The sequence below is a fragment of the Lissotriton vulgaris genome, chromosome 5 (assembly GCF_964263255.1).
Source record: "Lissotriton vulgaris chromosome 5, aLisVul1.2, whole genome shotgun sequence".
NCBI lineage: Eukaryota > Metazoa > Chordata > Amphibia > Caudata > Salamandridae > Lissotriton > Lissotriton vulgaris.
The window spans coordinates 902,214,822-902,240,661 of record NC_141693.1 but is presented as its reverse complement, the minus strand read 5'-3'; the positions used below and the strand labels follow the sequence as shown (position 1 = coordinate 902,240,661).

Here is a 25,840-nt window from a genome sequence, read left to right as displayed (position 1 = left end):
AGAGGTACGAACAGTATGGTAAGAAGACATTCTCCTCACTGACTTTGGGGTTGCGGTCCGTTAACACCGCGTGCCTCTTGGGCCGTTCTACCCACTCTCTGTGGGACACGGTCGCGGCCCTGCTGCCAAAATGTCCGGAGGAGGCCCGGACTAAACTCGCCCAAGTCCTTGCGGGGGGGTCGAGATGCGGCACGGTATTCTATCCGGTGTGGACTGGATACAACGGACTCGCTAGGTAGAGCGATGACAACGACTGTGGCGATTCATCCCCACGCCTGGCTGAGGTCCGCCAACTTTTCGGCTGATGTCCAAAACACCCTTATGGACATGCCGTTTGATGGCCGTCACCTCTTTGGCGACAAGGCAGACTGTGCGCTTGAGCGCTTTAAGGACTCCAGGGCTACGCCCAAGTCCTTGGGCCTGTCGGCTCCGCGCCAGCAACCTGCTGCCTTTCGCTCCTTTCGTGGCCAAGGAAGGGGCGCCCCCACACGTCCTGCCAGCCACGGGCCACAGACTAACATCCAGCGCGGTGGCGGACGTGGTAACCGCCGTGGTGGTGCCCGGGGACAACGGCGAGGCCAGTCCACATCCACCCCCGCAGCATCCGCCTCAAAGCCTTCCTAGTCCGAGCTTTCAGGCCCACATGACGCCAGTGGGGGGCAGGGTTCGCCATCACCTCCTTCACTGGCGCAGCATCACTTCGGACAGGTGGGTGCTGCAAATTGTTCGAAGGGGCTACTCCCTCCCCTTCAAGGCGACCCCTCCAGCCATGCCACGGCAGTACCACCGCGTGTCGGTGGATCACTTGAATCTTCTGCGAGAGGAAGTTACGCCCCTCTTGGCCACGGGGGCCATCGAGCGTGTTCCTGGGCCAGAAGTAGGGTGTGGTTGTTACTCCCACTACTTTCTGGTTCCCAAGAAGAGCAAAGGGGCCCTATCTTGGACCTGTGGAACATCAACGGCTTCCTCCGGAAGAAGAAGTTCAAGATGCTGACTTTGGCTCAGGTCTTAGCTGCCCTGGACCCGGGAGACTGGATGGTAGTGTTGGACTTGCAGGACGCTTATTTTCACATCCCCGGCGTTACCTGCGGTTCGCGGTAGGCAACGAGCACTTTCAGTTTAACGTGCTCCCCTTCGGTGGTCGCAGCTCATCTGCGCAGGTTAGGGGTTTCAGTCTTCCTCTACCTCGACGACTGGTTGTTGAAGGCGGGCTCGCCCCAGACAGTCGTCAGCCACCTCCAGACTATGGCCGACCTCCTGCCCCTGCTGGGGTTCTCCATCAATGTGCCGCAGTCACACCTGTGTCCCTCTCAGAAGCTCCTCTTCATCGGAGCGGTTCTAGACTCAGCGCAGTTTCGGGTTTATGTTCCAGAACAGCGGGTTCGGGATTTTCAGGCTCTGATAACAATCTTTCAACCATTATCCCGAGTTTCGGTCAGGTTGACGCTGCGTCTTCTGGGGCTGATGGCCTCCTGCATCCTTCTGGGGCAATCACGCCAGGTAGCGGAGGCGGGCTCTGCAGTGGGACCTGAAGTTTCAGTGGACCCAGCATCAGGGCAACTTGTCCGACCATGTCTTGATCTCGGAAGGCACTGCAAGACAGTTGCAGTGGTGGCGCACGGACCGAGATTGGGTCAGCGGCAGATCCCTCTCCCTACCCCAACCGGAGCACGTAGTTGTGATGGATGCGTTCCTCCAGGGCTGGGGGGGCCACATGGGAGAGGCGGAGATCAGAGGCCTCTGGTCTCCAGCTGAATCCCGGCTCCACATCAACCTTCTGGAGCTGCGGGCGATCCGGCTTGCACTGAAGGCATTCCTCCCCTCTGTCCGGGGGAATGTAGTGCAGGTGTTCACGGACAACACCACCGCCATGGGGTACTGCAACAAACAGGGCGGGGTGGGGTTGTCGTGGACCCTATGCCAGGAGGCTCTGCACCTCTGGCAGTGGCTGGAACATCAGGGCGTGGCTTCCATTTATGATGCCCTTTTGAGTACCTTGGTCTGGCCTGCTTAAGGTGACCCGGTGGCTCATTCAGTTTTGCACCACCGCCGCCCAGTTCCACATGATCCGGTTTGTCTTCTTGTGCACCCTGATGAGCAGGGGTTTGTGTTGCAGGCTGCCTTTCCTTCTCTGCCCCCTCAAACGCTTCCTCCTTCTCGGGAGTCCAGATGGCTTGAGTCATGGGGTAGGAACATCTTTGCATCTACTAATGCAGCCCTACGGTCCCTGAATACAGTGTGTGTTTTGGCTCGGGCTACCTCTACCCTGTGGGACTCTGCAGAGTCTTTGCTTCCTGGCACCTCTGAAGGTGCTCGCGTTGATCTCCTTCACCTCCTCCGGGATGGCCGCGACCTTGCCGAATTCACCATCTGTTCAGCCTTAGATACTGCGGATTCTTTGGGTCGAGCCCTGGCGAGTTCTGTTGCCTTAAGGCGTCACACTAGGTTGCAAGATAGCCTCTTCCCTGAAAATATACGGGAGCGACTGGTTGACTTACCCTTTGATAGAGTTTTGCTGTTTGATGCTCACGCCGAATCGGCAGTTCACCGGAACCTGGCGGGCTTTCGTCCTCCCACTTAGGTCCTCTAAGACCTGTCTTCTGTGGTGGTACTTTTTCATTTCGCATCCTTTCAATGCACTCTGTGTTTACCATGGGCGGTGAGCCTTACGTCTTCTTTTTCTTGTTAAGGGTTATGACCCTTTTATTGGCATCCCTTGGATGCTTTTTGCTTTGAGCTGCCTGTTAGCCTGCTGTGGCCGTGTTCTACAGGTTGCAATGTCTGGTCCTCTGACTGTGGTATTCAGCTGGTGACTCAGCTCGGTAATGTCCTATGGCTCGAAACTCATGTTCACAGGTTCAGTTTGTTACTGCACTCGCTTGGCTTGGCTTGTTGCCCTAAGAGGTGATCCCCGTTTTTGGGGTATGCATACTCCATGTGGGGTACTTGTATGCTATTATATAGCTTTGCTTATCTTACCTGGGCCTGGAGACCCTGTGGACACCATGCGTCGCTTGGTGGTCTGTTTTACGCTATTCTGATTTTCCCTGGTGCCATCTGCTTACGCTATGGTCATCCACCTCCTTGGGAGGTTTCATGGTCTCCTCTTCAAAAACGGCTCCTACCTGCCCTTACTGTACTAGGTATGATCCCGAATGGACATTTTCATGCTCCTGGCTGGTTCTGTCTCTACATCATTATATGTTTATACATTTCTGTATACATGCCGGTTGCCTTGGTATTGCTCTTCCTACATCGCCACCTCTTTCGAGGCTGCGAAGTCTGGACCAATATCTCCATGTGTGGGAGAGCTTTTTTGTGTTGTTGCAAGATGCCATAGGTTCCTTCTTGCTTCCGCTTACTGGGGTGATTCCCAATTTGACATATGCTCCCTTTGTTGTGTTCAACGCTGTACGTGTCTTTTCTGGAGTGTTGGTCTCAGATTCTGAGACTCCTCCCCCCCCCCCCCATTTGTTATTTTGGTATTTTTGGCCACTTCCTTCGGATATGCCTTTTTTCCAAATTGTCACCTACTATTGTCAAATCTACACCTACGGGACAGCTCTTTTGATGGCAGTGGTCCTTGACTACTGCCTGCAAGTCTATATTGTGGGTTGTTTCTCACTTTGGCTTCATACTGCCCTGTCGGGCAAACTTATGCTTCTTGTGTAAGCCACATTAAGGTCTCTATTGCTGTTTGCTTCCTGCATATTTCTACCTGCTTCAAGGGTTTTAACTTGATGCTAATTGCCCCTAATTACCCTTTTTGGGATTGGGTGTACACTCTCTCTCTCTCTGTCTCTCTCTCTGTCTCTCTCTCTGTCTCTCTCTCTGTCTCTCTCTCTGTCTCTCTCTGTCTCTCTCTCTATCTCCCTCTCTGTCTCTGTCTCTCTCTCTGTCTCTGTCTCTCTGTCTCTCTCTGTCTCTCTCTCTGTCTCTCTCTCTCTCTGTCTCTCTCTCTCTCTCTCTGTCTCTCTCTCGGTCTCTCTCTCTCTCTCTCTCTCTCTGTCTCTCTCTGTCTCTCTCTGTCTCTCTGTCTCTCGGTCTGTCTCTCGGTCTGTCTCTCGGTCTGTCTCTCGGTCTGTCTCTCGGTCTGTCTCTCGGTCTGTCTCTCGGTCTGTCTCTCGGTCTGTCTCTCTGTCTGTCTCTCTGTCTGTCTCTCTGTCTGTCTCTGTGTCTGTCTCTGTGTCTGTCTCTGTGTCTGTCTCTGTGTCTGTCTCTCTCTCTGTCTCTCTCTCTCTCTGTCTCTCTCTCTTTCTGTCTCTCTCTCTTTCTGTCTCTCTGTCTCTGTCTGTCTCTCTCTCTTTCTCTCTCTCTCTCTCTCTCTTTCTCTCTCTCTCTCTCGGTCTCTCTCTCTCTCTCTCTCTCTCTCTGTCACTCTCTCTGTCTCTCTCTCTCTCTCTCCTCTCTCTCTCCCCTCTAGGGCTCATGCCGTTCTACCTGTCATTTTTATATAGGTATGGTGTAGCGCCATTCTGGTGTTTTTAGGATATCTACTATCCCATTATTTCTGCTCTTTCGAGCTGCCTGGGTTGCTGTCTGGCTGTTCCGCCACAGCTTTCCCCCTCACTCTGCTGCTGGATCAGATGCTTGGCGCTTTCTGTTGTTCTGTCGCAGGCCCACCTCCCCTTTGGGGTATGTTTGTGGTATCTATTCTAAGTTGAGGAATCTGCTGCTAGATGTCTCTATCAGATACATTGTTACCGAAGGTAAGTAACTCGTATATCTGGGTAGAAAGGCTTCCATAGTATGTTAAAAACACATTGATTATAGCAACATAGATGTATGGCAGCAAGAATGAAGACATTCCAAAGCGCTATTAGAGACAAGGGGGAAGAATGAAGGAAAGTAGAGAGCTAGTACATACCAGGAATTCGGAACCGAAGAATGCTCCATATTTTGTTAGTGTGACACGAATGTAAAGTACTGGCCAATAGACTGATTGGGGATGGGAATAATTGAACCGGTGCAAGTCCATGGTAGTCTGCAGGAAAGAGGTCTGTAAAATATTTAAATGTGATTTGTATATAGAGAAAGTGAAAAGACTGAGTTTAGGAGGTTGTATTCAGATTAAAACATTATGTTTTGTTCTGTGTCGATGAAGGTGGGAAATCAGAGTGCAGCGTTTGGGATGCTGGCGAAAAAGATAAAGCTCACTTTCCTCAGTTTAAGATGGCATGTGAGAGGAACGACCCAAGTCTTGGGAAAAGAAAAGTAATTGAAGCAGTCTTTAATAACAAACGCCTGTTTACCTGGAGAATGAATAGAGGTGTAGTTTCAGAAGAATAAATACATTTCTCAGTATATAGTCTAGGAAGGCACTGTACACTGAGTCCAGACAACCCTTAGTGATAGTGTTTAGGTCCCTGAAAACCAAAGCTCTCAGGGGTAGCTATTAGGAGCAGCTAAGGCTTATCCAGGAAGGGCGTAAAGCTCTTGCATGTCCCACTATAGTCGGTCAATAAGCTTTTCAGACCAGAAAGAACCAGACCAGGTGAGTAGAAAAATACTTTGTATTTATTACTACACACAAGACACTAACTTGGTATATTGGCTATTAATTACACTCAAGGAATACTCTGAAAACAGGTAAGTAGCATAGAAAAACACATAGGACCCCACCGGGGGCAAACACATATACTAAAATAGCGTAATGCGGAGTGAGCACCAAAACCGGATTAGTACCAAAGGTTGGAGGACCCCAAGGGAAGCAAGGAATCATCGAAGATCAGTAGCCAGGGACCCCAAGGTGCACGGGTGCAGAGTGGTTACACCGAGTCAGACGTCCATAGGACAACACAGGATAAGTTGCGGTTGAAAATGTTAAGTTCCAGGACCATTCCCAGAGGACACTGAAGGAACCACTTGGATCAAGGAAGGTTGGAGAGTCACCCCACCTGTGGATATCCAGAAGATACGGATACCTGCACCATTGAGCCCAGGTGCATAGGGGTAATGTGATATCTGAAACCTCTGTAACCTCCATTGGGTAGTCGTGAAAGTACAGGAGCTACCGAGTCTCGTGGACCAGGCCGGTGGAACCCGAATGAAGAACTCAGATGTGTAGAAAGTGAAAGCAGATGTGTAGAAAGTGAAAGCAGAGGGAACAGAGTCCCAAGCCACCCGGAGGTGATCAGGAGCTGCAGGAGCACAATACCAGCCCTGTTTGAAGGTTCTTGGTGTAGCACGGAGTAGAAGCAGCAGCAGCTGTGGGGACCAGGCGACCTTGTAGGAGCCTTTCGTGAGCTGTCACACGTTGGTCGACTAGTGCAGGAAGGTTAGTGGCTGGCATGACCACCAACAAGCCTTGACAAACAACTGCGGAAGAAGATGCTTGGTTGCAGACCAGCAAGGTTTGTGGGAATAACCCGGCAAGGGTAAGTCTGGACCAGCCCATGGGGGCGTTGCTTGCCGGCGTCAATGGCGGACGTCTGATCCCTCGGCTCCGCGCCATCGCTCCTAATCTCCTGCAATAATCCTACCTCAACGAAGATTTGAAGGCGGGAAACACCCCATCGGGCTGCGGAAGAGCTCCAGTGCCGGGCACGGGCGAATCTAAAAGGGCCAGACCCTTACGGATCCAGAAACGGAGAGGTGCAGCTGCAGGCTGACAAGGCCGCGAATCCCCGGCCTCTAGTACCAGACACGCCGGTCGACGTGACCCGACGTGTAGCCACGCAGCGGCCGCCCTGATCCCTCGAGAGCCTGAGCACAGCAGCGAACTCTGGGGCAGGCCGGGGGACACTGAGGGGGAGCGGACTGGGCTGAGAACAGCCTACAAGAACACAGCGCCTGCGTGGGACGGAGCGAGGTGGTGAGCCGACGAGGGTATTCACGAAGGCGAGCTGGACCTTCTGGGGGCTCCCTTATCATTTTGCCCCCTCTGCAACTCAGGGAGCGTATTTCCCCCGCCCCCCTGCTGGGACCCGAATCGCGAGTGGGGGACTGACCAGACCGCTTCCCCTGGCTGCTTCCTGCAAAGCCTCAGAACCCCTCAGAGCAGCAGTGGGATTCACTTGGAGCCCCTTTGCAAGTGGCGGTGATACACCCAGGTGGGCCCTCACAATTCAGGACGGTGCGACCCGTATAATGTAGGAACGTACGGCGACCAGCTGGAACTGCGCAACACATCGGAGAGTGGACGGGGGCGCCGGGCCTGCACAACGACATATATTGTAGGCTGAGGAGCTGAAGTTACACTCCGACATATCGGCGCAGTCCTGCGGCGGAATACTGCTGGGGGAAAGCACAAAGGTTACGCCATAACTGTCGCCGCTCGTGCGGTGCATCTGGACCTTGAGAAGCCTGGTGCCTGCTCCCATCATGGGCAAAGGAGACAAAACCCAGAGCAAACTCCTCTTTGAGGGCCGACAAACTAAATCTACTGAGGCCCAGGATGCAGACACTGCACCCGCACCCAGAGGTGCTGAAGGAACTATCTACTCGGACATTAAGGCCCTACTAGTCACAATGGAGAAGGGACTGCAGGACAGTATGGCGTCCATAGGCACCAAGATTGACGCCCTAACCTATCGGATGGACCGCATGGCAGAGAGAGTGGATAAACACGCAGAGCGCCTGGATATGTCGGAGCGGCGCCTTACGGAGGTGGAGGAAGTCCAAACTGAGTTGGACAAAGACCGCAAACAGATGGGTAAGCTCCTGCAGGTGATACAAGACAAGTCGGAGGATTTGGAGGCCCGCTCCCGCCGCTCTAACATACGAATCACAGGAATTGCGGAGACGACTCAGACTGGTAAAATGGAGCTTTTTGTTGAGAAGCTCCTCACTTCACTGCTTGGGGCGGACGTCTTTTCGCCGATGTTCATTGTGGAAAGGGCGCACCGCTCTCTGGGCCCACGACCTCACCCAGGGCTTCCCCCGAGACCGATCATTGCAAAACTATTGAATTATAGAGATAGGGATACTGCCCTGAGGGTCGCCCGGGAGAAAAAAACTTTGCAATATGAAGGCTCAGAAATCTCCATATATCCAGATTTCACAAGGAAGGTCCAGGAGAAGCGCAGGCATTTTCTTCCTTACAAGAAGCAACTTCGAGAACTTGGCCTGGACTATGCCATGCTGTACCCGGCGAAATTAAGAATCAACCGGCAGAGCCATTCACTTTTCTTCACGGACCCTAGGGAACTCCAAAAGAGACTAAAGGTTTGGTCCAGGGAGCGCAGAGATGAGCCCAGCAGCCAGGGAGATGGAGAGGGCAGCAGCAGCCGAATTGAAGAGCAAGAATGAAAGTAGAGCATAGAGATATTTCTGGACTCTCGAAAGAAACTCAGTCTTGCGATAAGATGCCCCGTGCCGGGCCTGGAGTCTGGACTTGACAAGAACGCCTCTCTCACCCCTGTCTGACGGTCAAATTTGATGGTCTAGCTAGTTCACGAGACCATAGAGCCACCATCTGGTGAACGAGAACTATCCGCTCTATATGCATTGGACTACCAACAAACGAAATTTCGGTAACTATGATTGTACATGCTGTTCATTGCAGGGAGGGTAAGGGTACCAGCCTTGTACACGAAAGGGGAACTATGCATGACTGCTAAATTCTATTTTAGGTATTCAACAGTAGTATGCAGGTTAAAGTTGAGGTTGGCATATACAGCGATGGCGTTGAGGCTGGACGAATGGTCATAAACCGCTAAAGTCACCCAGTATCTTCCCGGCAACCTCGGACCTAGCGCTGTGAGCACATACCACTCCTTTGGGAGCTTTTTTACGCACCTAGGGAGTTCAGAATGAGGTGGGGAGTAGATATGCTAGGCCGAGTTGGGGTTGGTCTGCTGTGGGAGGGGGGTGGGAGGGCGTTGAATTGGGTAAGTTCAGACCCTCAGGGTTATGTTATTTTTGGGAATCTGACTCATCTGACTTCACACTCTATAACTTTTATTTGTATAGACATTAGCCTGCCTCATATACACCTAATAATACAGTGCTATGGCTGAACCAGTCACAGATAGCGAGTCATGGAAATCGCCTCGATTAAAAGCACTAACTTGGAACGTTCGCTGCCTCAACGACCACCGCAAGGTCAGGAAGGTCCTCAGCTACCTGCAGCGCCAACATATAGACATAGCTTTGCTCCAGGAGACGCCTCTCCCGACACATAGTCACATACTCAAGAGCAGGGGGCTTGCGGGCAATGTTTCTGCGGCGGGATTCACCTCCTGTGCCAGAGGAGTTTTGACATGGGTGAACCCTAGGTCCAAATTGCAGATACAAACACTAGAGACGGACACTGAGGGCAGATTTGTTATCTCTAGATGCCACAACACCGTCATTGATTTCACTATAGTCAACGCCTATGGCCCCAACTTTGACTCACCGGACTTCTATAAATCCCTAGCAGCTAAGATCAAATGTTTAGACCAGAGTAATGTGCTACTATGGGGTGGAGACTTCAACCTAAACATATATCCGTCCCTAGATAGGTCTACCGGCCCACCTCGCAGACCGACTGCTGCGGCCCTGGAACTACAAAGCGCAATGACATGCCTGGGCTTGGGAGACGTGTGGCGTTCGCGCAATCAACAGCAGGGAGGGTACACGCACTACTCAGCGTATCACAATGTACATACTAGGATAGATTACTGGCTAGCCCCCTCCTCTCACTTGGACCGTATCAAAGACTGTAGAGTGCTGCCCAGAACGCTGTCTGATCATTCGCCAGTATTATTGAAATTGCGCATCCCAGGCAAGTCTATACCGCCATTTACATGGAGGTTCCCGCCCAACTCTCTACTGGACCCGATATTTAGAGGGGAGCTGGCCGAGGCCATAGACGTGTTTTTCGAAACCAACATGGGCTCGGTGGACAGCTTCCAGGTGGTTTGGGAGGCCTTCAAGGTATACATCCGGGGGGTAGCGATGTCAAAGCACTCGGGCATACTCAGATCCATACGGCGGAGACTGGCTGACCTGGAGAAACAATTGGGCAGGCTGGAGCGTAGACAGAGTGACCTAGCGGACGCCACTACGGTGGAAGAGATTAAGACCTTACTCGCAGAATACCACGAAGAGGCAGATAGAATGGTCAGACACATATGCAAGTATGCCACAGCTAGAGTTTACGGTGAGGGAGAACGACCAAGCTCGGTTCTAGCCAATCTTATGAAAGGTGCAAAGCGACGACAGCACATAACAGTTGTGATTTCCACGGCTGGGGACCAGCTCACGGACGAGAGGGACATAGCGGAGGTTTTCAAGGACTACTACTCTGATTTGTACTCCTCCAGGTGCGGCGATCTGGAGGACGACATTGATGACTACTTAGGCCACATTGACAATCCCACATTGTCTAATTCGGACAGAGAATTCCTCATGCATCCTATAGAAAAGGATGAGATACTCGAAGCGCTAGCCGGTATGAGATCGGGCAGCGCCCCGGGAGCAGGCGGTCTCATGGCAGGCTTCTACTAAACCTTCAAGAACCAACTGCTCCCGCACTTGTCGACTCTATTCGATGACCTATGCGTGGAGGGCAGTATGCCTCAATCTATGAGAGGCACTCCTGGTTGCGATACTGAAACCGGGAAAGCCTCATGATGAATGCAGCTCATATAGACCCCTCTCGCTCTTAAACACAGACACCAAACTTTTCGCCAAGGTACCAGCCACCCGTCTAGCGCTACTTGCTGATGGTCTTGTGGCCCCAGAGCAGGCCGGATTTATTCCTGGTAGAAACCTAGTCTATAATATACGAACGGTCCTGGGCACTATACAACATGTTCGACAGGATAGGCAGGCGCTGGCGGTGTTTCTTGATATGGAAAAAGCCTTTGACTCGGTGGAATGGCCTTTCATGCGTAAGGTACTGCAGCGGATGGGACTAGGGCAGCCTTTCCTACAGATGCTAGGGGCATTGTTTCATGGCCCATGGGCTTGGCTCCGCATTGGAGACCTGGTCACCGACTCGTTCCCCATCAGTAGAGGTACGAGGCAGGGATGCCCCCTCTCGCCCCTACTCTACGCCCTTGTCGCCGAGCCACTGGCGTGTGCCCTACGAGAGTATCACGGTAATGAAGGCATAGGATTCCCGGGATACAAAATCATAGTGTCAATGTATGCAGACGACACCTTGCTTTATTTGCGAGACCCCGATAACAACCTAACATCGGTACTCAGAGAGGTGGTCCGATTCGGGGCGCTCTCTGGCCTGAGGGTCAACTGGACTAAATTGCTTGTCTTTCCACTGACAACGATTACTAAGCCCACGCCAATGTAATACCCACTACAGTGGACCACAGATACGGTCCGATAACTGGGAATCCAGCAGCACACGGATGCGGAAACCCTATTTAGTGCTAACTATGGAACCGCTTTCAGTAAGCTGGAAGACGATGTAGTAGCCTGGAGCAAACTTCCACTTTCCTTGATGGGGCGTATTTCTATAATGAAGATGGTAGTGCTCCCTAGATTTCTGTTCCTTTTCATGACCATCCCAATGGTACTCCCCAAGATATTTTTCGCGAGACTACAACAACAGATGGTCAAGCTAGCCTGGGCGGGTGGACAGCCACGCGTCCGATGGGCGACACTTACTATGCCATACTCTATGGGGAGACTCGGAGCCCCGGACTTTGAGGCATACTACCGTGTAGCACAGGCTTCACACCTACACACTTAGCTGCATGGAAACAGGAACATACCGCATGTTCGCATGGAAACACTCTTTGCAGGCCCGACCCAATCCCTCACCCGATATTCGAACGGACTGACCGCAGAACAGGCATATTAGATTCCATAACAGCCACGAATCACGCATGGCATAGTCTCTTACACATGCAAAATGGCGCGTTACTATACTCGCCGGAGATGCCAGTAGACTGGGCCAGATGGCTGCCCCCGCTTAACGACAAGGGTATAATTGCTGCCTTACATACACTGAACGTTAAGCCAGCGGGAGATCTATTCACTGATGGGGTGGCGAAAACTTGGGAGCAGGCCCTGGGAAATAGCGACACGCCCTCACTTCTGACACGTTTTCAATACCACAGGGTGCGCCGTGCTCTCGGGGACCTACTGGATGGAGACATGGCAGAGCCCCCTGAGGTCCCTGAACTTACAAATGTACTTAAAACTGCTACCCCCCGGAAACTGTTGTCTAATATATATAAACTAACGCAGACGCATAAGCACCAAACATACTCAAAGGCGCGCTTAGCATGGCAGGCTGACTTGGACACAATAATGGACGACGACACGTGGGGATATTGCTGCACTATTACTAAGAAAGTATAACTTAATGGCAGGCATAGACTGGTTTATTTAAAATTCTTAAATAGGGTATACTACACCCCGGCTAGACTCTGCAGATATGGCCTGAGGGACTCTGCTCGCTGCGAGAGGTGTGGAGCCCCAGATGCTGACTTCCTACATCTCGCATGGCAATGCCCGGGTATATGGGACTACTGGAGGAGAATATTTGCTGATATTAGCGGATTGACGGAGGTTGATATCACGCCTGACCCACTGATTGCCCTATTAGGTTACACCAAAAAGCTGCCTAGAGCGATCAGACGCCTGGTAGACATAGGCCTGCTTGTGGCACGCCGGGTGCTAGCATGCTGCTGGATGAGAGGCCCTTTGCCCACTCCCAAGCGCTGGGCGACCGACATGCTATATTGCTGCACGCAGTCAGAAAATTATAGTGAACTACAACCCCTCACTAATAGACCTAAGAACTTCTGGGGCCTGTACCAAAACTACTTGACTAACAGGGAGGCGACCGAGGGGGCAACAGAATGAAAATGTACTGCATGCTTAGACGACGCATAATGCAGGAGTGGAGAGTAAAGGGGCCATAGTAGCACTGGCATTGCGCAATAGGCGGGGTGTCTCTACACAGGAGTATAAGTTCCAAGTAAGGTGATCCGCCGCCTGCCCTGCTGAGGGTTGTTGGCTAAACGGCTGTGTATATACTGTTTGAAAAGAGGCAATGTCATCCAGCAATGAAGGTCAGCAATGTCAGATGGGGGGGGAGGGGGATATAGAACTGTATTGTCATTTTACCTGATGTTCTTGATGCAAATGCAATAAAGAAAGTAAAAAAAAAAAGTCTGGACCAGCCCTCCGCATGCAGGAGAGCCAGCAGGAATCAATGGAACCCCCTCAAGGACCCCCTGACGGCAGGCACAGAAGGTCACAAGGAAGCCCCAGCAGCACACAGGAGATGAAGGCCCACGATGCAGAGTATGCAGGCAGAACGACGAGCTTGCGGCTGTGTATTGCTGCTAGACAGGGGCTACTTGTTGCTTGAAGATCTTCAGTGAAGAGCCAATAAGCCTTGGTGCAACAAGCAGAGGCGTTGCACAGGGAGGGGAGAGGGATTACAGTCTCTAACTTTGAGGAAAGACTGGTCCGGCCTCTGGAGTGCCAACAACCCACCACTTGTTGCAGGGCAGTGTGATTTTGTGGGCCATCTGGATCCGCAAACCGGTCATTGATGTGCCTGCAGGTGCAGGGAAGTGACTCCTTCACTTCAAGGGAGATTCCTTCAGGCTAGTATGCAGGCTGAGTCCTCGGAGTTGCAGATCTTTGGAAAAGCACAGAGACGAAGATGCAGCAGGATTCTTCCTATCAGGAGCAGTCTTGTCCTAGGTCCTGGCTTGATCAACAGCAGAGTTCCAGTATCCACCAGCAGAAACGTCTTTGAACAATCTGCAGTGACAGGCAGTCGGTCCCAGAAGATTTGGCGGGACGAATCTAGGGACCCACTCTCAGGGGAGCCTTTAAGTAATCCCAAAAAGAGGAAGTACTGCCTCTCTGGTGACCAACCTATCGGAGGATCAGGAATGCTACTCAGATGTCCTAGCCAGTCAGATGCTCCCAGGGACCAAGATACAGCATGGCAGAATCAAGCGGCCACCTGGAGGAGCCTATGAAGAAACTGGACATGGTGGTCACTTCCCTGTCCTTTCTGTAGTTTTGCGCAAGAGCGACGGGCTCCTGAACTGAGCAAAAATGCTTTATGCATGGAAGGCCCCAAACGTGACCTTCAGTACAGTCTATTGGAGTTCGGAAGCACCCCACCCTACCTAATTTTAAAGGAGAGGTGGTCACACCTTTCCTTTGCAGGAAATCTTTTGTTCAGCTTCCCCTGCACGAGTGAGCTCATTAGCAGGGGGGCAGACCACTGTCTAGGGTCGGCAGCAGCACTGGCTGCCAGTCAGACCTTGTAAGGCTACATAGGTAGGTAATGGGGGGGGGCTCTAAGGAGCTCCCCAGTACATGGTATCACTGGAATTGGTGTAGTTGCATGATTCCTACATGTTTGATACCAAACATGACCAGGTTCGGTGGATCCATTATGTAGTTAAGACATCTTGACTTGCCAGTGTACTACATGGCTGTTCTGCAAGTCCAGAAAATGGAGTCTGGGTTTGTCAGGGCATTTCAGCTCGAGCAGGGGTGCCCACACACTTAGATCCATGAACCCTGCACTTGGACCTTAGGGGTGACTTATAGGTTTTAAGAGCAGTGACCTGGATATAAGGGAAACCTTATATCGGAAGTGAAAGGTGCCTGAACCCCGTCACGTAGACTGCAATGGAAGCTCTGCAGATACAGTTTGCATAGGCTCATATGGGTGGCACAATATGTGCTGCAGCCCATAGGAGACCCCAGATATACCCATGCCCTTGGTACCTCAGTTCCATATACTAGGGACTTCTAATGGTACCCAAGTATGCCAATTGTGGGGTATACACAGTACTTACGAGAACATTTAGAGGAGATAGCCCAGTGGTCCTGGTTAGCATGATCCCAGTGAACTACAGTCAAAACACACTGACACCAGGCAAAAATTGGGGACATCTATGCAAGAAAGATCCTACGTTCCTACAGTAAGAAGCAAATGTAAGGAACTTGGCGATGATGCTCACCAGTCAATGGGAAAAAAGGGGAGGTGACGTGACGTGACTTGCTCTGTCCTGGCATCTTAATCAAGTGCAGTTCTTAAAATCTTTAGGGACTTCGTACAAGTTCACACTGAAGACACCAAAATTAAAGTGGTCTCATTAGCAAATCAAGCAGTACATAAAAATAAAAATATCCCACATTTGCACATTGAAGCAGTTTTGAACTTATAAAGGTATGCTGTGCAGTTGTTTTACAAGGTATGGAAGGCAACATGCATTTGTGCTTGCTGCAGGCAATTCCTCAAATCTACTAGAGCTATCTAGCTGCAGACTCCTTACCTTCGAATTCTCCCCAGGTGCCAGACTGGATCCGGAAATCTTTTCCAGCAGAACCTCTGTGTTGATTAAGGGCGCCGTGAGTCTCTGTAGCAACATCAGCCACTGGATGCAACGTTGAGAGTGTATATGAGCCATTTCCCGATGCGCTGACGTTAGTTTCTTCTTTTCCAGGTTACAAAAGCAGTTCCAGAGAAGAGGTTCCTCCTGGCCATTTTTTTGGCTGTCTACAATGTGCTTTTCATCTAGGAACAGAGTGCCTTTATGCCTTCTGGTTTTAAACCCTCATTCTTTCTGCAGTGGTGCTTGGGTGAGCATCACGACTCTGAGGAATGTGACGCCAGTCAACAAAGGAAGCCAAAGGCGTTGCAAGAGCATTGATGAAGCTCCTGACAGGGCGCTTGTTGAAGTCCTCAGACTCTAGTCCATCTCAATCTCCATCCCAATCAACGGTTCGTTCACAAGACCGTTCCATGAGCTGTTGCCGTAGATGTCGCTCACCGTTCACGTCCTGTCGGAAGTTGCGTCGCAAATGGGCGAAGCTCCAGCATCCCCTGACTTAGTCTTATCTCAACGTTTCTCACAGTTCCTCACGCCCTGAAGCTGAGGACCCAGTGCAGGAGTCTCCCATGCCTCCCTGCAACTTTGACCAAAATTAGAGATTATTATTGTACTCTCCATGCCATTTTTGGGTCTTCACCTTCCCCGGAGCGCCTTCAGGCCCTAAGGAGGTGGCAGGTGCTTTGACTGCCTAGGCCAGTGGGTTCACCCTCTGCTACAGGCCTGCTGCACCGATCAACTCCAACTTGGCTTTGGGGCTCGCTCCTGCGGCGCTGACTGACTCCAACCCGGAGCTTGCTCCGGACCCTTCGGGGCTCGCTCTGGTGACGTCTGCCTCCCCTCATGGTTTCAGAGACCCTTCCACAGTCTTCTCCCAATGTTGGTACGACAACGGAGTGGTGTCAGTTCACGTCTGGTGCAGAGCCAATGCATGAGGGTTCTGTGGCGCATCTTTTGGGAGAAAATGAAGAAGGGGTTGGGCTTGTACACTAAAGCCTACGGATCCTCCTATGGTGGATATTTGGATTGCTGATTTGGGTGAAGCAAGCAGGTTATAGTCTTCCCCTGCTTTTGGGCTTCTTTCTCCTCCTGGATTGGCCACGGAGGACAGTTCTTATTTGGCGGACATGTTGGAAAGTTTGGCTCTAGTTTTAGATTTGTCCCTTCCTTCATTGGCAAAGTCTACGGACCCCCTCATTGGAGTTCTTCACCCGGGCCAATCAGGTGTTGAGCCAGTATTGCTTTTTTGTGAGGCGCTGCATAATGTTTTGCTGGGGGCTTGGTCTAATCCAGATACTGGTGTTCCTGTGGACCGTTCTATTGCCCACAAATACTCCCTTCCCCCACTGGCTCAGATTGTCTCCTCCACCACCTGACACACCGCAGTTTTGTGATGCTGGTCACTATTGCTTCTCATGATTTGGATTTTCTACCTCCTACTCCGCTTGACAGAGATTCACGGAGACTGAACTCTTGTGGAAAGCATATTTACTCTTCCACCAGTGCAGCGCTCTGTTCCATTAACACATCTAGCGTCCTGACTTTTTTCTCATGCCTTATATGATTCATTGGAACAGCTGATGCCATCTCTACCGGAGGCTAGTTGGAACGATTTGGTACAGTTGATTTCAGATGGGCAGCATGCTGCTCGATTAATCATTTGGTGTGGGATAAACCCTACCAATTCGGTTGGCCGTGCTATAACTTCTTCTGTGGCATTGCGCAGAAGGGCTTGACACCACTGCCTTTTCGAAGGCAGTCCAATCCACTTTAGTTGATCTGCCTTTTGTTGGCCTCCATTTATTTGGCTCTCATGCTGATGCTGCTTTGCGCCGTTTTAGAGATAGTCAAAGCAGTGCAGACACTTCCCTCTAATTCTCTACCCTCAGCCTCTATTGTATCCTACAGCTGAGTTGTTCAAGTTCCGCTTGTTATTCTGAGTTGTCACAGACTCACATCTGTGTTTTTTTAGAGGGCCACTATGTGGCTCAGGTCAGTATAGGATGTCACCCGGAGTGGTGTTCTGTTACTGTAGGTCTTATTATTTCTGTATTTACTTTGTGAACGACAGGTTGTCTTTCTTTGTAACCTTATTCGGGTCTACGACCTATTGAATATGTTTTTCTGATCTCTACTGAAGAGCTCCTAACCCCAGAGATCTTTTTTCAATGGTATTTCTTTCTCTAACAAGATCGATTGCTGGTGTTAACCCCTCTTGGAGGCACTCGCGGTAGGCATATTGCCATTCTTTTTGCTAATTATCTATCCCTTATGGGATCTTGTGTTTTCCCTTTGAGTAAGATTATGTACAGTTTGTTGTGATGCTACTACTGGTCCGTCATTGGTCTCTCCTAAATCTCTCAGGGAGTATGTATAAAGGGTTTCCACTGGAGCAGAGGAGCAGCTGGTAGGGTCTCTACTCTCCAATCCGTGTTCTGGGCATGGCCAGTGATTTCCGTGAGGACACATTTTGCCCTTTCTTTCGTCAACCTTTGCCGCCTGTCTTCAGCAGGTTACGGGGTGTTATTTCCTCTGTTCTATTTTTCCTCCTGCTGATCTCCCTTATGGGTGGTTTATTCTTTATCTGTGGAATTGTGCATGAGTCTCAGATTCTCTTTCTTTTTAAGATCCACCTTGTCTCCTTATTCTGACTTTCTCTCTGCACCTGGGTACAATAGTTATTCATATGCAACATAGGTTTCCTTCTTGCCATATTCCTTCTGTAGGTTAATGGCTTCATCCATCTGCTTATTGTTTTTTTACTACTGGTTGTTAAACAATGGTTTCGTCTTTGGGCTTCCTTTCCTGTAAGGATTGTTTGTTCTTTCTTAGACGGTTCTGTTTGTGCTATATGGTGGTTTATAGCCTTGTCTTAAGTAATCTGTTATTGCCTAAGGGGTCACTTGTGGAGTTCCTTTCTTCATTAGGTGATTTTTTGCACTTTGTGATAATTTTTGTTTCTTTTTACTGCAGTTGTGTTGATTCTTTGGATACACTGCATGTAGCATATTATGTGCAGTACTTAATCCTTAGTTATTTATTTATTTATTCAGTTTGTAGAGCGCGACAGCTTCCCAAATAGGGTTTCCCGGCGCTAATGAAGACTGGAGCAACATATAGTGGGTAATAGGTTATTGGTTAAACAACCAGGTTTTGACTGCTTTACGAAAACGGCTGTAGCAGCTCTCTGCACGGATGGCAGGCGGGAGGGAATTCTAGAGCTTTGGACCTATGGAGGCAAAGTACCTCCTGCCCATCCTAGCAAGTCTGACCTTAGGAACACAAAAGAGTTCTTGGGTAGATGACCTCAATGTGTGTATTGGGGAATTCATCGTCACCAGGGATTCTAAATATCTTGGAGCCGTGCCTGCTTTTATTTTGTACATGTAGTTTAGGGCTTTAAACTTCACACGGCTCCCCACTCGGAGCCAGTGAAGTTCCCTGAGGTGTAGTGTAATAGGTTCATTCCTTTTGCAGCCGCGGAGTAGGCAGTTGTGTTTCCTTTCATTCAGGGCTTACCAGTGATCTTTCCTTCGCTTCTGATGTTTCCTGTTTTAGGTGGAACTTCTGTTCCTCTAATGGATATGTATTATTTTATTTCAATTACCTCTCCTTTCGATTGGCTTTTTCGTTGTTGGTTCAAAGTTTATGACCTTATTTTTATGCATCTTCTATTCCCTTTGTGACTGTTTTTGACATTTTTCATTGGCTCCTACTTTGTTTGATAGCCTTCACCATTCCGTCAGTATTGGCCTTAGAGTAGTTGGCCTTTACTCATCTTGGTCTATTTTAGACCTAATTCAACCTTGTATTCTTTACCACAAGGTTCCTTTTCCTGTTTCTTTCAGGATGTGACTCTTACCAGCCTTTTTCGGTCTCGCCTGAGCCAGTCATTGTGCTGCTCTGGCGAGACTTTTAGTAAGTGGGCTTCAAAAAGCTGACCACCCAGTTTTTGTGTGGCCTAAAGCGTGCTGTTACGCGCACAGGTGCCATCTGGCTTTCCTCTCTCGTCATGGCTCATTAAGTGCATTGCTCGCGGGCACCCTTACAGCGCTCTCACATCGCATACCATGTGCCAGACGAGCCTCCTAGTTTTTTAACATTCTTGAACTCATCTTGTTTTAATTATCTTGCGTGGTACACTATTTCACTTTGGTAGAAGCATGCGCGCTATCCCAGACTCTCCTTCAGTGGCAAGCCAGTGCTTGCCACAAATCTGACAATTTATAGCATACGCCAAAGAAATGTAAGCTAAAAATGCAATGCGTTAATAGGCGTGCCTTTCATCCGAGCACACAGCAGTGTGTTTTGCAAGCTGGACTTTTCAGTTTGTTTGCTCAGAAGAAACCTTGTTTACTCACGCTGATGGATCAAGCCCTGATCTTTGGACTGGGTAAGAGTGGTCTGCTTAATTCAGACACTCTGTTCATCACCACCCCCTTTTCTAAATCATTTTGTCCACCATAAGCGTGGAAGGGTATACTCAGATGTGAGTCCCTTGCTAATTGCACCATCAGGATTCAAGCAAGCCGGGCCGACGACGGCTGAAATGCCAGAAACCGGTCACCGGAAGCTTGTTTCCTTCCCAGTATAAGAATTGGCTTGGTAGTTTGGTTTGCCCTGTTCCCATCATGCACTGGGACAGGAACAGACTAATTTGCATGTAGCCAGGTTCTGAGCTGGGATGGTGCAGTGAGCTAAAAAACGGTGATGGATCAAGCCCTGATCTTTGGACTGGGTAAGAGTGGTCTGCTTAATTCAGACACTCTGTTCATCACCACCCCCTTTTCTGAATCATTGTTTACTCACGCAGCACCCGCTTGGTACAAATGTATCTAAATGTTTCGGAGAAATGCGGTCATGTCTATAGTAATTGGCTTTACACAGAGGATACCGCCAAGAAAAGCACAGTTGGCTGGGAAACAAAGGCCACAGAAGATGTGGCTTTCATCGCCGGGCACTGCCGTCACGAACCCTCGCGCCTGTTACTGTAACGGAGTTCTTAGTCACTTTCCCTCCTCCGACTACTGTCCTCAAGCAGCCAATAAGAGGCCTGCTTTGTGTCAAGTGACTGGCTTAATTTAGCCAGAACCCTTGATGGCTCTCTTGGTACCCTTTCACCTCTTGTTTACTTTACCACCCTCCCTCGCTGCTTACTGTAAGGGATCAAGTCGCTAACAGTCTAAGAGCAGCTGGCCCTGTTTTTATTTAGCTTTTTTTTTTGTTTTGTGTTTTTTTCCTTTATTTTGGCTCTTGCAGTTTTAGATGAATATACATGCAAGGCAGTTTTTTTCTTCCCCGGCTGACACCGAGAAGTTCTGTTTACCGACTCTGGGATCACATTTAAGAGCAGTGTGAGCATGGGAACCAGGCAGCAAGGAATTTCACCGGCCGTCGAGGTGCTCGGCAGAACTTTCAGCCGCTTGAGCCCTGTTTTGCCTGTAGTTGCCTTTACTTGTGAACCTGGTCACCACTGGGACATGCATGCTCTGTAGCATCCACCCTGGCATTACAAACATGTACCTTCATGAAAACGAGGCCTTTGAAGAGGTAAGTGTCCAGTGACCGAGGTATGTCTCTTATGCTCGAGATCGCTGACTCCTAACAGATTCGTTTTTAAGGTGCTATATTTATACAAGTGTTCTGCATTCTGCTCTCTATTATTTATATATATATATATATATATATATATATATATATATATATATATATATATATATATATATATATATATATATATATATATATATATATTAAAATAATAAGGTATGTTTTTGTTTTAGAAATGAACCCGCACGTTAACAGTATCACAAGGGCTTTTGGAATGACTTCAATACAATGAAAAACACAAGAGTAAACATGCTCTTTTTGAGTGCACAGGGTGTGCGTGACATTGTCATATGCCACCCTGTCTGTTGTTTGCGTCTTTGGAACCCTGGCAGCGTTACTTGAACTTGATGGTTAAAGATTTCGTCAGATTAGGCTATGTTCGCTTGTCATATGCTGTGTTATGCTGAGGCATGGCATTGTGCCTTAGGCTCTGGGATTTTGTAGAATTTAATGTTTTGGTATGGTATGGTATGGTGTTGTATAGAATATTTTGAGTTTTATGATATTGTATTTATGGCACATTAGTAGTCATTGTGTGATATATAGTATGTAGTTAATGTTGTGGTATAGTTTTGTATAAGGTTTGATTTTTATGGTATTATCTTGTGGTGTGTGGTGTCATATGTAGCACTTGTATTTAATGCACCACAAAGCACTTGTACAGCCACAGATCCCGTCACTTTCAAACACTGATCTCCGGGTCGCCGACCTTGTAACCAATGCAGACCGCCATGGCGCTGCTGTGCTCTTTCTTGTGTGCTGCTGTTCTGTTTCTTGCCAGAGAGTTGTGTGCTGCTGTGCTGTTTCTTGCCAGAGAGTTGTGTGCTGCTGTGCTGTTTCTTGCTAGAGTTGTGTGTGCATCACTCTCTCAGTATCCGTGAACCCCAAGCACAGCGCACACCACAAAATGCTTTTCTGAAAGCAGCGGATGTTAAAGTAGTGAGTACCGTGCCCTTACAGTGAAAACACATCAGTGCTTCTTACAACACACCAGACATCCAGCAGCACCTGTGATGGATTCTGTTTTCTCCAAAATTAGGTTTTTCAAAAGTTTGTAAAGTGATACTGTATTGATTGACTCACTCACAAAGCACACTTTTTCATAATTATTTTAATCTGTACTTTTTTTTATTGTTTAGTTCATATTTGTCCTTCGCTATAAAAAACTTCTATTTAACATATGACATTTTACAGGAGATTGTTCAATAACTGGGAACATTAGCTCCACAAATTTCCCCAAAAGTTGTATTGGCACGATAAAACTTCTGCATAACTCACCACCACCACCATCACCTTCATCCTTTCCAGGGACCTGTCATGGTTATCATTAATATTCTTGTGCTTCTACCGGAAGTAGTGTTTTGTGACACACGCACTATCAGTTAACATGTGAAGAGCACAGAAAAGGGTTCCGGTGAATTTATCAGGCAGAAAGAAACCTCAACACCGTTTATTGTCATGTTATGTGGTTTTATAAAGCGCTTAAATACCAATGAGGTGTCTAGGCGCTTCAATATAACAAGCATTAGCATAGCCAATAGGTCTCGCCTTTGGAACCTTATAAGTATTTAATTATGCAGCACGATATCCTTGGTTCAACCTCAACTGTTGAATGGCTAAACACTTATAATGTCCCAAAGGCGAGGCCTATTGGCTATGCCAATGCTTGTTCATGCTTCTCATCGGCTACCATGATTTCTTAATGCTTTGTTTTTTGTTGTTTTTTTGTTGAGGGGTGTGATTCCCTCTCTCTTTGTTGCTGATTGTTTAGCACTATACTATTTATGTTCATGTACGTTAACATGGTGCTATGGTCGTTATTTCATCGTTATATTATTTTATGTATCTTCTATGGGTATGGCAATGCTCTACAGACATATATGTCTCAGATATTGATATATATCGGTCTCTCAGGGTTAATATATCTATACTTCTTTTCGTATACGGCCTCCGTGTCACCATGCCTAGTGAGTTTTCAAAATACTGTTGTATGCATTGCTTCTCCTCACCTCTCTGTGGTTATCCCTGTTGGGTGTTTCTAGTGGTGTTCCTCTGTCTGGAGTTCTCCTAGGACAAGACTTGGTTTTTTTTGTCCTCGCAGATTTGTAGTGAAAGTGCGCTTCGTGCTTCCCCTACTGTACATGTCTTTGAGATTTCTTCTTTGTGTTTTCACCCTGAAAAGTTTCAATTGCTGTTGGTACGCAGAGCTTTGCTCTTTTATAATTACTGTGACCCTGATTTTCCAGGCTTCAGCTATTCATGGTTGCAGTTTCCACTTAGGGTCTAGGTAATAGGTCGAATCATATTGATTAACATCCTTCGACATGTTGTTTTTCCATTGCCATGGGTTCTCTTTCCCCATGCCCCCCATGTCTCCTATTTACTGTTATTTTTTGTGATTCTTCCACATTGTTTATGGTGAGGTGTTATGTTCTTCTCACCTAATTTCCTTAGTCCACTGGTCTTCCCTCTTTTTTAGTACACCAGTTCTATGAGTGGGTTTTTTGGGCAGGTCAGTTCGCAGACCCACCTCCAGGCATGGTGTTGCTTTGGTATTGAATTCTAAGGTAAGGAATTTGCGGCTGGATATTAGCCTCTGCTGTCACTCTTTCGCAAAACTTAACTGCCCTTTGGATGTGCTTTAGTCTTGTATGTGGAAAAAAACAGGCAGGAACTGAGTGGATGCATAAGTAATTAAACTGCATGGTTTTAGTGTAGCATTGAAGTTGTGCCATTGACACAAGTAATTCCGCACAACTTGCTAAGGAGGCAGAACATTGTACCACAATTGCCAAAAACGCATTTTTTGCGTTTGTTCTCTCTTCAAAAGGTTTGGAGCCAAGTAAATACAGTTCTTTAAAGCAAAGGCAATTTTTATCCATCGATTTGTAAATGTAACATGCCGTGAGCTCTGACATATAGTCTCCCTTGCTTCGTTAAACGAAATTACAAGAACATAGTTAAAGCTATATTTTAGCTTTCCATTAACTATTTGGCACCCAGCAATCTGTCCTAATATAGTTACTTGAAAGAACATTTATATGGTACAAATGTATGTATTTTTAAGACCAATTTGGTCATTTTGCTGTGCCTATGAAAAGCAAATAATGTGAGGACTGGATTTAGAATATACGCAAGTTTTGTATACATAATTTTCACATGCAAATAGCAATAGCCTTCCAAAACAATGGTACTAGTAAGACCTCAGTGCAATTGCTTGTCTGTTTTTCAAGTGGAGCCAGAGGCTTCTAATTCAGGTAAAGCTTTACCATTACATGGGCTTCCATAACCACTTTTGTGGATGTAAAATATGTAGGCTTGTATGTTGGAGCATCACATTATAATTTCTGAATGAAGAATGCTTGTAAACGTGGTACTCGAGTGGGCCTGTTTCAAACCAATTTTTTTTTCTTTTCCACAGATCACAACTGTTTTCAGTGAAATCACATCAAATGTTGAACTCAGTTCAAATCTTCTACAGCATTTAGACTGCAAACGTCAGCAGGTCCAAGTTACTGTTATGGAAACCAACCAGGAGTGGCAGGTGTTGCAACTCAGAGTCCACACTTTTGCTGCGTGTGCCATTGTGAACATGGAACAACTCCCAGAGAAACTGAATCCAGTCATAAAACCATTGATGGAAACTGTTAAAAAAGAAGAGAATACTCTAGTGCAAAATTATGCTGCCTTATGCATTGCAAAGCTTCTTCAACAGTGTATGTCCAGAAACCCTTGTCCAAATCCAAAGATAGTAAAAAACCTCTGTAATTCACTGTGCATTGATCCTCATCTTACTCCCTCGGTAGCATGTCCAGCTCCGCCTCAGAGCAGTCATGAGAATTCTAAAGGTGGGTCTTGCTTTTCTTTTTTTTTTGCATTGCTCAGATATGTTTGTGGCATATGTTGTTGTAGATACACATGCTATGCATACTCCTGCCACCTAATGTTGGGCTTGGACGTGTACAACTTGTTTTTGTTCTAGAAAGTCTTCTTGAGTGACAGTGTGATGACTCACCTGGGCGTGAAATTCTTCACCCCTTGGAGTTTTTCCCGCTCCGCTCAGAGTGCAAAGTTCTGAAAAACTCCACAGAGTGGAGATTTTTCCTTCGCCAGTCGCTCAAGGACAGTAGCACCGCTACGCTCACCGCCGCCGCTCTGACGGCCCCCGACGTGCAGGGGTCCTGAGGAATCGCCAGTCCACAGGGAGGGCTCCTCCAGAGTCCTCGCAAGATGGCGGTCAGCTCAGTCAGACCGCCAATCCCCTGTCGTCTTCAGCTCCTCAGCTGGTCTCCCTAGTAACCACGATCAATATCCACCCCAAGAGTATCAGCCACAGCCTCCCACCTCCAGGCTACTGCCCCGCTCAGATGTCTCCCGCCTCTGCTAGCTCCGGTGCGGGTTCCGCTGGCACGGTCGTCAGTAATGTCGCCGGCCTGACCACTTCAGCCGCCACCAGTCGATCAGGGGTCGCAGCGTCGCCAGCTGTCCCCGACTTGCAGGGACCCTGAAGAATCGTCAGGATACAGGGAGGGCTCCGCCAGAGCTCTCACAAGATGGCGGTCAGCTCCACCGAGCCTCCGACTCCCCTCCTTCCTCTATGCCGCGGGCCGCTTCTGGACAAAGTGCAGCCCCTCTACAGGCCCCCCTGGTCACAGCGGTCAATGTCCACCCCTCGGACAGCAGTTACAGCACTCCAGCTCCGCTTTACTTGCGTATGATGGTAGCGGACCGCCGGAGCTCCCCGGAGACACGTCTCACCGCATCGCTGGCAAGACCATGCCCCGCGAATGATTTATGATTGCAAGCATCAGTCACAAACCTTTGGTAATGATCTTTCTGGCGGATACTATATACAATTATTTACCACCTGCCTTTAACCCATTCCTGGTGAGTGGGTTTATTTGTTAAAAAATTCCCAAGTTTGATTTGGCACATTGTCTCTCTGCATCTTGAAGGCCTGG

At 48.6% G+C, this 25,840-nt stretch overlaps 1 protein-coding gene across 2 annotated transcripts in view; it reads left to right on the top strand.

Annotated features, from left to right (window-relative positions):
* Positions 1-25,840, top strand: part of BTAF1 (B-TFIID TATA-box binding protein associated factor 1) — a 1,094,445-nt gene that overhangs the window by 589,436 nt on the left and 479,169 nt on the right. For both annotated transcript variants that reach the window (XM_086922506.1, XM_086922505.1), the window contains exon 20: positions 24,301-24,727. In XM_086922506.1, coding sequence (XP_086778632.1) covers positions 24,301-24,727 — 427 coding nt within the window. The remainder of the gene's footprint in view (positions 1-24,300; positions 24,728-25,840) is intronic.